The 11,068-nt window shown below is 52.0% G+C and overlaps 1 protein-coding gene across 4 annotated transcripts in view; it reads left to right on the forward strand.

Annotated features, from left to right (window-relative positions):
• Positions 1-1,967: 1,967 nt before the first annotated feature.
• The window catches only part of MAN2C1 (mannosidase alpha class 2C member 1), a 34,045-nt gene continuing 24,944 nt past the window's right edge, over positions 1,968-11,068 (forward strand). For 3 of the 4 annotated variants that reach the window (XR_012647075.1, XR_012647076.1, XM_075006302.1), the window contains exons 1-5: positions 1,968-2,100; positions 6,083-6,208; positions 7,979-8,102; positions 9,277-9,347; positions 9,837-10,014. Coding sequence is in view for 2 of the 4 variants with exons in the window: in XM_075006302.1 (XP_074862403.1) it covers positions 2,000-2,100; positions 6,083-6,208; positions 7,979-8,102; positions 9,277-9,347; positions 9,837-10,014 (600 nt within the window). In the remaining 2 variants the exon portion in view is untranslated. Of the gene's footprint in view, positions 2,101-3,557; positions 3,644-6,082; positions 6,209-7,978; positions 8,103-9,276; positions 9,348-9,836; positions 10,015-11,068 lie in introns of all 4 variants that reach the window. The other variant, XM_075006303.1, reaches the window with a different exon arrangement.

Here is an 11,068-nt window from a genome sequence, read left to right on the forward strand (position 1 = left end):
TAGCTGCACGTGCTTCTCAGAGAGGAGAAAAAGATATAAAAATTACCTCTCTTTTCATCTCCACTCAGAGCATCAGCGGCATTTGAAAGACAAAACATCGATGTCCTGGAGAGGGAGTCTTGGCTAGGGAAGAATCCAGCCAGATTACTTAAGCTTATGGTGAGAGAAACCACATCTCCTCCATGGTTTCCCAAAGTGGGGGGCTTGAAGAAATTCTGGGAGGGGGCGAGGCGATCCAGCTGCTCTGTCATTCCCCTCACCTGGAGAAAGAACCAGCCTTTGTTTTTATCTCTCAGCCCCTGCCATCTTAGGTGGGCAACCCAGCGCAGCTGCTATAAAAAGCAGGCAGCTGGTGAAGACCTGTGTGGAGCTGGCTGCTTCCTCCAAAGGTGAGTGAGTGTGGGTTGGGGGAGGAGGATGGGGTTAGGTGGAGGGGCTCAGGTGTGTGACTCATGGGGGGCCAGCCAGCTTGTGGGATTTGCAGGGTTTGGGGGACTGGCCCCAGCATTGCCAGGCTCAGGCAACTTGGGCTGGCGGCTGGCCTGGGCAGCACGGGGCTCAGGCAGGCAGCTGGCCCCAGAAGTGCTGGGCTCAGGCAGCTGGTTCTGGCAGCATGGGGCTTGGGTGGCTCAGGATGGTGGGCAAGCAGCTGGTTCTGGCATTGTGGGGATAGGGAGGGTGGCTCGGACAGCTAGCCCACGGCTGGAGTGGGCAGCTGGTGGGTGGGTGGCTGGTCCCAGCAGCAAGGGGCTTGGGCAGCCACCGAGCAGCTGGCAGGCAGGCAGTCAGGTTGCTGGCCCTGGCAGTGTGGGGCTCAGGTGGGTGGCTCTGGCAGTGCAGGTCTCAGGCGGGCACGCGGCTAGTGCAGGCAGCTCTGGCAGCTGGCATGGGGCTCAGGCAGCTGGTGAGCTGGGGCTGCACTAGCCACCCACAAAGGGCCAAGAACAACTATTAATGCTTATTTTTAATCAAGTTTTTGTGTTTATTTTAAATTACAAATTTAATTTTTTGCTAAAGGAACAGTTGGATGATGGTAAAGAGGTGTGGGGCAGCATGAGGGCTTCTCAAAAATCAAAAGGAGGGTGTGATGCTGAAAAGTTTGGGAACCCCTGATCTACTCCATATTGAAAGTCTACTCCAGTTTGAAAACCTGGATTAAGTGGGTCTTACCCAGGAAAGCTCATTACCTAATAAATACATGTGTTTGTCTTTAAGGTGCTACAGGACTGTTTGATTTTTGTCATCTTCCTTTAAGTTCCCTCAGCTTGTTCAGTTAGGTGCTAGTTTGCATTTTCTTTTCTTTGTCCAGTAAACAGTTCTGGTGTTTATGCCTCACTTGTAATTGTGCAAAATTTCTTTCTCTAGTTAATAAACTTGTTTTCTCTAAATCATTGTGCAGGGATTGAAACGTTTGGGGGAACGTCCTGTGGGACAGCGAGCTTTCTTTGCCCTTTCCGATTAATGAACCGCTAGCCTTTCTGTGAAGTTGTGTTGTCCAGTTGTGAGGAGCTGGGCCATGCAGGATGTATGTTTTGGGGGCCAAGTGGGAGACAGGCAGGGCGGTGACTCAGCGGGGGTGTCGCTGGGTGGAGAGCAGTGCAGGAGGGGGTGTTTTCAGGACAAAGCCAGGTGAAAGGTGAGAGACCCCTGGGGACTGTCACCCTCAGGCTTTCCCCGTTATCATGTAAGCAACAGCGCAGGCTACTGCAGGACAGGCGAGGGGCGGGGCTTCGCTTTAGTAGTGAGTTGCTATGGCAACGCAGTGGTCCAGAGGCGATGCTTCTCCCCGCCTGATGGACCCGTGCCGTGACCAGAGGTACCAAGCCCGGCCCTAGGCCCCGTTGCTAGGCGACAGGGAGAGGCGGGCCCCAGGCCCCGCCCCGGGCCGCGCACTCCCCAATGAGAGGGCAGGACGGGGGCCGGAGGCGGCTCTTCGCCGTGCACATGCGCAGTGGCTCCGGCTGAGCTGGCGGCGGCGGCAGCAGCCCCCGCTGCGGCCATGGCCGGGCCCCAGGTGCTGAAGCACCGGCGCACCACGCTGGAGCGGGCCGAGAAGTTCCTCTCCGAGCACCACTTCCGCGACTGCAACCTCCGGGGCAGGTGGGAGCCGGCCCGGGCCGCCCGCTGCACCCGCCCCCCTGGGGATCCCGCCGGGCGGGGCGCGGCGCGGCGCACACGTGTCCTGCCCCCCCGCAGCCCTCCGCTGGCACCGGGGCCCGGGATCGGGCGAGGCTGGAAAGCGGCGCCGTCTGGGGGTCGCAGTGGGGCCGGCCCCGCCGGAGCAGGCGGAGTCGGGGCGGGCCAGGCACACGTGCAGCTCCTCCCTGCGCCTTTCAAATGAAAGGCTTCCAGAGCCCAGCAGCTCCTCTGCCCCTGCGCAGCGGCTGGGCTGGTCAGGTTCGGCTCTGCTGCTGCTTTCCCAGTGGGGTTCCCATGTCCAAGGGCAGAGGCCCTTCTGGTCACCCCCGGGAGCCGTTCATAGCAGTGATGCGTTCACAGACCTGTCTGTCTTAGCAGCATTGCCCCATGCCTGTTGTTTCGCTCTCAAAATCCTCCCTCCCTCAGCCCAGCCGGGAAATACTGAAAAAAAAGTAAGGAGAAGTCCTGTGGCAACTTATAGACTAACAGATAATTTGGATAGTAACAGAGAGGGAGCTGTGCTAGTCTGTATACTATCAAAACAAAAAAGCTGTCAAGTAGCACTTTAAAGACTAACAAAATAATTTATTTGGTGAGCTTTCATGGGACAGACCCACTTCTGGTATGGCTATGGACTGAAGAACTGGGTCTGTCCCGCGGAAGCTCATCACCTAACAAATTATTTTGTTAGTCTTTAAAGTGCTACTTGACAGCCTTTTTGTTTAGATGTCTCGCAGCATAAGCTTTTGTGGGCAAAGACCTGCTTCCTCAGATGCATGAGTTGGTGGGGGAAGGGGGGTCCCAGTAAAGGGGAAGGCCAGAGCTGACAAGGTCTGTTCAGTCACGGTGGAAATGGCCGGTTATCAGTATTATACAGCAAGAGAGGAGAAAAAACAAGTCAGATCAGTGGGGGGTTGTGGCCCATTGTCAGATTCTAATGTGGAGGTGTGAACTTCCAGAGCAGAGAAGCTGCTTTTGTAAGGGGCCCGCCACTCCCAGTCTCTGTTTAATCCTTGGTTGATGGAGTCAAATTTGCAAATGAATTACAGCTCAGAGATGTGTCTCTCTCCGTTGCACTGGGACCCCTCTCTTTAAATACTCCTCTGAACCCCCGCCCCCTGCCACTGATGCATCTGATGAAGTGGGTCTTTGCCCATGAAAGCTTATGGTTCAAAATATCTGTTAGTTTGTAAGGTGCCACAGGCCTTCTTGCTGTTCTCAAAGATACAGACTAATGTGGCTCCCTCTCTGATACTTTTAACAACAAGCATATTTCCAAAGACCCTCCCATGTTTAACTCTGTTCCAGTCATGCAGCTGTCATGTAAATCTTTCTCCTGCATCCTGCCCTGCTCACGAGGACCCTAGTGTTGAAGCAGAGCCTAATGAGGTTAAAGGGGCTTTTGTGTGTTTCTGCAGCCTGTCCACTTAGACTAAATTGCAGGATCGGGGCCTGAATCTGCATGCCCAGAAAGCTAGATGTGAGATCAACAGTACTGCCACATGTGAGTGTGCCCCCCCCCCCCCCCCCAATCCTGCCATCAGATGCACAGGAGTCAGGTAGGCTGGGTTGGGTGGGAGAAAGTGGGAACCCACCGGCCTCGTCGTAAGCCAGGTTGTACCTCTGACATGTGGTACTTGCTGGGCTGGCAGGACCATGGATGCTGCTGGACCAGAGAGCCCAGCAGCCAGAGTGGGGGCTGGACAGCCATGGCTGGGAGTGGTGGTCTGGCACTGGGGAGTTCTCCTGGGGCTGGAGAGCATTGGCCAGGCAGCCTCCGATGGGACTGGGGAGCAGCAGGGGAGCTGCCCGGCTGGGGCCATGAAGACACCCACAGCTAGGGACACTGGAGGGCTGGGAGCTGGGGCCACAGTGGGGGACTGGGGCAGCCTGCAGCAGCTGGGGCTGGAATGCTGAGGCACCAGCAGCAGGGGACCACCTCTGATCTAACAAATTCCCTTGTTTGGGACCAGTCTGGTCCCCAGGCTTCTGGACCCAGAAGGTCCAACTGGTACAACTGTTCTCACAGCTACTCCTTTGCACTCATTCACGCTAGTCAGATAGCAGCACAGTGAAGCCACTAGCATGGGATGATGTCTGAAATGGGATGGATTTTAGAAAACGTCCTTCTATCCTGTTTGCCTGGTAAAGAACAAACCAGGAATTACATTGTAACTCCAACAAACAAATAGCATGTTGGGAACTGCACTGTGTTGCTTCAAAAGTGGAATTTCAGTCTGAACTCTGAATTTCTTCCTGTACAGCTAGGATCTTTAAAATCTGCAGAAGTAGATAATTCTACCATGATCCTGCTGTACCTAGTTCATGTGAGTACACTTAGGGACAGGTTCTCAGCCAGCGTAGATTGCCACAGGTTTATCCACTGCTCATATACGAAATACTTTCAAGTAGGAAAAACTTTATCAGGATAGTGAAGTTTTGGAGCAAGTTCGGCCTGGCTGTACTAGAAGATAAAATCACAGTGAAGGTTGACAGGAGAAACTCTCTCGTCGACTTCCCGTGCTCTTCATGAGTGCCCGGAGTACCGGGGTCGGTGGTGGCAGTTTGGTTTAGTGCATTCCCCACAGAGGTGGAAAATATACCCAACAAGTGACTTGAGTAAAGGTACAGCTGCTTGGGGGTGGGAGAGTACAAGTCATTGGTGTCCCACTGGAAAACTACTTGAGAAAAAATACACCCCCCCCCCCCGCGTGGATTGTACTCAAGTACTCACAAGTAAAAGCATTTACTCAAGTAACTTTTTAGGTACTTTTCCCACCTCTGATCCCCACTAGACTAAAATCAAACCCGAGAAGATGGACTGCCAGCTTGTTCATCTTCCCCTAAGGTAGAAGTGTCCCTCGAGAGGTTGTGGAATCTGCCTCACTGAAGACTTTTTAGAACAGCTTGGACAAAGACCTGTCAGGGATGGTCTAGGCTGGGTTTACTTTTTATGTCAGTACGGGGCAGTGCTACAGATCCCATGTAGACAAGTATCAGAGAGGTGGCCGTGTTAGTCTGTAGCTTCGAGAACAACAAGAAGTGCTGTGGCACCTAAGAGACTAACAGATATTTTGGAGCATAAGCTTCTGTGGGCAAAGACCCGCTTCGTCAGATGCATGAGTGGGGGGCTGGTTTCAGAGGGGTATTTAAAGAGTGGGGTCCCAGTAAGAGGGAGGGCCAGAGCTGACAAGGTCTATTCAGCAAGGTGGAAATGGCCCAGCATCAGCAGTACTGATCAAAAGAGGAAAAAACAAGTCAGATCAGACAGGGGGATGTGAGCCTTTGTCAGAGTCTAATGGGGAGATATTAGCACCCAGAGCAGAGAAACTGCCTTTGTAAGCTGCCAGCCACTCCCGGTCTCTGTTTAAGCCATGGTTAATGGAGTCAAATTTGCAAATAAATTGCAGTTTTTTCCTCTTTTGATCAGTACTGCTGATACTGGGCCATTTCCACCTTGCTGAATAGACCTTGTCAGCTCTGGCCCTCCCTCTTACTGGGACCTCACTCTTTAAATACCCCCTGAAACCACACCCCGCTCATGCATCTGATGAAGTGGGTCTTTGCCCACGAAAGCTTATGCTCCAAAATATCTGTTAGTCCATAAGGTGCCACAAGACTTTTTGTAGATCCCATGTCGTTTGTGGGAACAATGAAAGTCCCGGCAGCTTGGCACAATCCCACCAGGCAGATACAGATGCTGTACGGTTCATGGTGTCCACATTCCATTCTGGATTCTCAGGCTTATTGTCAGGCTAACAAGAACTGAGGTTGTTTGTTTTTTTAAAACATTGTTTGAGGGTGTTTTAATGGAATGTTTCAGCATCCTTGAACCCCAGAGAAAAAGCAAGTTTGACAAAACTTTAGCCTCAGTTGGGAGACTGGGAGACAGAGGCTACTACCTCAGGGTGTTTGGCTTTATTACCTGTCATCTTTACTGCAGGCTGTTTGGGGCCAGCTGCCCCTTGGTGTCTCTCTCCTGCTTTTCGACCCCTCGGCGAATCCCATATGATGAAGCTGTCAGACAAGAATTTAGACCTGTGAAAGTTGGGGAATCTTTTGGACCTACGTAAGTGTCAGCTTTAGAGGAACAAGGTGACGTGGGAGTTTGAATTGATTGTGAACTGCCTTTTATTTAAACGAGGAAGTGATGTGAAGGCACCATCTTTTTCTCCTGGCATCTACAATGAGCTCTGTGGGTGATATTCCATTTTTACTAAAGCTGTTAATCAGTGGAGTTATATGCAACATCTGCATGTCTCTAGCTGATTTTTTTTTACACTTTCTTTGCATCTTCAAGTTGCTTGTGCACTTATCAGCTAATCCTGACAAATCCCTGATTAAGTAGGACAGAAGAGAGAGAATCCACCCTGTTTGACATTGGGGAGAAACTGAGGCACAGAGAAGTTATGTAATTTTACCGAGGCTGCACAGCAAGTCATGGGCAGAGGCAGAGCTAAACAGCGAACCAGACACTCTGAAATCCCTTTGCTCAGTCCACCTCAGTGGTTTTGAATCATGTCCTTGTTTAGGACTTTGATTTTGATATATACATTGGCTCTGTCGACAAATCTCTAGGCAGACCAGAAGGCCTGAGACAGTTAAAGGCGGTATCCGAAATACCCGTTTCTTGTGTTTGTCATTTGGGTATAAAAATACATCCTAGACTAAAACCTGACCCATGATCTCTGGGAGCTGTCCTTACTGAGTGCCTGTCCTTAAAATTGACTTCTCCCGCAGTATTCCCTGTGGAATGCCCCTTGCTAGGCTACAGAGGTGCAGAGAGTGGATCTTGGAGCCCTGGAGCTTCATGAAATAGATTGGAAGTAATCCCTGTTCTCCCCTTCTCATGCCTTTTCCTATCTAGCGGGTTACTGCTCTGTCTCTGCCTTTACAATCTCCTTTGGTCTCACCCCACTCTGGTAATGTGATACCTCCTTGTCTCCATTTTCTGCATAACACCTGGCAGCTCCTCTGTTTCCATGGAATTGCTGCCAAGCTCTGCTAGTTTGGGGAATGCCATGGAAACAGGGCTATTGTCATCTCAGTGTCCTGATTTCTCTGCGAGCAGGTCACATTACCAACAGGCTGCTGGATGGTCCACTTACCTGAAAGCTATCAAAACAAAAAGCAGTCAAATAGCACTTTAAAGACTAGCAAAATGGTTTATTAGGTGAGCTTTCGTGGGACAGACCCACTTCTTCAGACCCAGACTTCTTCTTGGGTCTGAAGAAGTGGGTCTGTCCCACGAAAGCTCACCTAATAAACCATTTCGCTACTCTTTAAAGTGCTACTTGACTGCTTTTTGTTTTGACAGTGTATAGACTAGCATGGCTTCCTCTTTGTTACTACCTGAAAGCTGTCTGAGATGCCGTAGTTCTTTGGGGACCTGGCTGGAATGTGTAGGTGTTAGGAGATGTGTCTGTACCATAAAAGTGCCACTCAACTTTTCCCCCTTGATGACCCTCTCAGCAAAGGGGTAAGGAACTGAATGAGCCTCGGAGAACAAACTGCCTGGGGCTGTTCCCGGCAGATCTCGCTTGATGTGTACAGGTGGGAAGTGTGGGATGCTTTTAACACGGCTGAGCCTCCTCCATCATCCGTGATCTCTGCAAAGCAGACCTGTCTCCAGGACTCTCAGGCCAGCATTATTCGCTCCTGTTAAACCATAAAAGCAAGCCCTGGAGGAGTTGGCTCCCTTGTGTTTGTGCATCGGTGTCTGCGTGTTCTGTGTTTATTGAGGATGTGGTAGCCTGGCCTTGTTTTCCTGGCATTGGGAAATGTCTAATCATTAGTATCTCCACGTGAGTTCAGGGCGTGATGTGCCGTTCTTTTCCAGGTGGTGGACCTGCTGGTTTAAAGCGGAGCTTAGCATCCCCCGAGGATGGGCAGGGAAGGAGGTGCATCTCCTGTGGGAGAGCGACGGGGAGGGGATGGTGTGGAGGGATGCACAGCCGGTCCAGGTAAAACAAAGTGCATGTGCCAGTTCTCATTAGAACTCCCCGATGGGCAGAGCTGCAGCCAAAGCTGTGTCCACGCCGTGTCCTCTGGCCCCGAATGGAGCTGTAGGAATTCCCTGCCCCGTGTGCCATGGTTTCAGTCGGCCTGGATGTTAATTTCCTCTAAGGCTGTAGCACTTCCCCGTTTTTGTGGATTTTTCATGCAAAATTCCCACCCCCTGGCCTGTGGCGTGGAATCCCGTGGGATTGGTATTAACGCTGGGGTAGCAGCAGCTCTCCAGGCCAAGCTGATCCGTTCCGTGATGGTTTCGGGGTGCATTTGTTGGGGGATGGAGGCTCATCCTAGCGAGGGTGAGCTACATCTTCATCCAGTGGGGCGTTGCAAATGCTTTTGGTACTACTCCCTAAGGCAAACAGCGAGCACAGGTCTCGGAACACACAACTCCATGGTAATCTTCCCTGTGTCACAAGCAGCCCCTGCTCTGATACGTATCAACAGGCCAGGGGTTAGCTGCTCCAGAATGGCAGCTGTTCCCATTGAATCGGTTAGGGCCATCCCTCCTCATACATGAAATAGGCACTGAGTAGGGCACCCCAAAAATGTAGGGGAGCCACGTGGGCTTTTATGCACGTCTGCTGCAGGGCTGCTCCCTGCCTCCTCCACCCCACGTGTTCCTCTCGGCCGGCTGAGGGCTCCCTGGGGGCAGTGGGGAGCCCCCTCTCTGTGCCGGTCCCCTCTAGCCTCAGGGAAGCCCTCGAGTCCCGGTAAGGTTCAGGGTGAGTGAAGGAGGCAGCACAGGACAGGGCAAGAGAGAACCTCCAGCCCCTGGAAGGAGTAGCGCAGGGGGATGGAGAGGGAGGGGATCTCTCAGCCGGAGCTTTTTGAGGGGAGAAGAGAAGGAGACCTTGGCAGGAGCTGTGCTGTGGGGAAAGTCACAGGCCCCCAGAAGGACCCATGTAGGGAGCGTTTGATGGGGAAGGCATCAGGCAGCCAGATCCCTGGCAGGAGCTGCACCAGTGGGGGAAGCAGCTGGACCCTGGTAGAAGCAGGGAGGGCCCTCGGTTGTGCAGGGCCCCATCATTTTTAAGGATGACCCTGGAACTTGTGGTAACATCTCTGACGTGTGTGTTGTCATGGAGCTATTTCGGTCCCTCTCCTCCTTGTCTTGATGCACAGGGTTTGACTAAAGAAGGGGAGAAGACCAGCTACGTCCTGACAGAGGACCTCAAGGAGGCAGAGCCTCACAGGTGAGTGTTGATTCTTGTGGAGGTTCGGAGAAACACCCCCAAACTGTGCTGGCTGGAGGGGCCATGAGGCAGGCCTGGGGCGGCCACACCACACACTTGTGGAGAGGCTGAGGGCAAATCCCCAGGTCTCTCTTTCAAGAGCTGCGTGAGGAACAGTGGTGGAGCGTCGTCACGCTTTGGCCGCTCAGCCCCCCGTGTAGCATCTGGCCGGTTTACAACACGAGAGTTATCAGTCGCTGTGCTTCAGGGTGTGAGTTGCTCGCTAGCTCGGATCAGGAAGAAATTTGTCCTCCATGGGATAGTGTGGCCCAGTTAGGCGAGTGTTGTAAGACTGTCTCGGAACCACTGGCCACCCCAAGGCAGATGCCAGGCTACAGGGGCCATTGGGCTGACCTGCTCTGACTGTTCCCATTCTTTGGGCAGATCTTGGATCAGTCTCGCTCTGAGAACACACTGAATTGCGTGTTTCTATTTTCCCGGTTTCTACAGTCTGACTGTCTACGTGGAAGTTGCCTGCAATGGTCTCTTTGGCGCTGGAAAAGACAGCCTGATTGGACCTCCTGACCCTGATAAGAAGTTCACCCTGAACAAGGCGGAGCTGGTGGTCTTCCACAGAGATGTCCATGAACTGCTGGTAGATTTTGAGATACTGGTGGACATGGCCAAGGTAAATACTTTAGTCCTCTCTCATTCTCCAGCTCCTCTACATCCCTTTCTCCATCTTTTTGCATGACTTTCCCTGGGATTGGTGTCCTTCCCCCAGCACTCCAGCCTCTACCAAAAAGACCTGACGGAGTAAGTATTCGCCATGGTAGCTTGTGTCCAACTGGAAGTGGCTCCTTTGTCTCCTTGTGCCAGCCAACATCCACAGCCCCTGAGCTCCAAAGAAGCGAGGCTCATACACTAGGTGAGGGAAACGCCACTTCGAGCCTGTACTGAGTTAGGCTACACACGCCATTGGTGTAGAGCCAGGAGGTTGGTAGGACACGGCTAATGGGCTGGCCATGCGTGCAGCAGTTCAGCGTGCCATTCGGATGGCTGAGTCAGGAGTTGGCCCTTCCTTCCTATTGTTACCTGCACAAAATTCGCTGTCCTTCCCCCCACTCTCCAGGTGCACGTCTGTATCCTGTTCCTAGAGCTCAAGGCATGCAACCCTGTTCATTTCAATAGCCACCCGTACCCAACTCCTAGGGCTCGGGGCGTAACTTCCTGTGGGTTTGCAGGACTTTTACTGGCAAAAGAGCCTTACACAGCAACATCCTCACTCTATTTATTATCAGTTACCAAGCGAGCAGATTACATACGCTAAGCATGCAGTGACTTGCCTACCAAGCCTGATCAAGGCAGGCAAACTTCCTCCATCGGTCAGGCAAGGTCAGTCTCATCTGTATTCTAACTGCTGCACATCAGGGTTGTAGAGCTCTGGCCTTATGTTAGGCTGTGTCTTTGAGGCAAGTTCTTCTTCCAGGTCTTTCCGTTCCTTCTTTTTCTTCCTTGCCTCTTTTTTTTTTTTTTTTTTTTTTTTTGCTGGACTCTCTGTTGGATCCCAGTTTATAGTGGAACTTGAGTCCTACTTCGCTATTCCTTAACCAGTTATTTTATTAAACTTTTACTAACCAGTCCCCGCATATGTAAGGGAATTACTTAACCAACCACATCCCACAACCTCCATTGGTTTGCACCTAGCAAAATGCATTATACTGCAGATGGAAACCATTAAA

Source organism: Carettochelys insculpta, chromosome 12, assembly GCF_033958435.1.
Source record: "Carettochelys insculpta isolate YL-2023 chromosome 12, ASM3395843v1, whole genome shotgun sequence".
Lineage (NCBI taxonomy): Eukaryota > Metazoa > Chordata > Testudines > Carettochelyidae > Carettochelys > Carettochelys insculpta.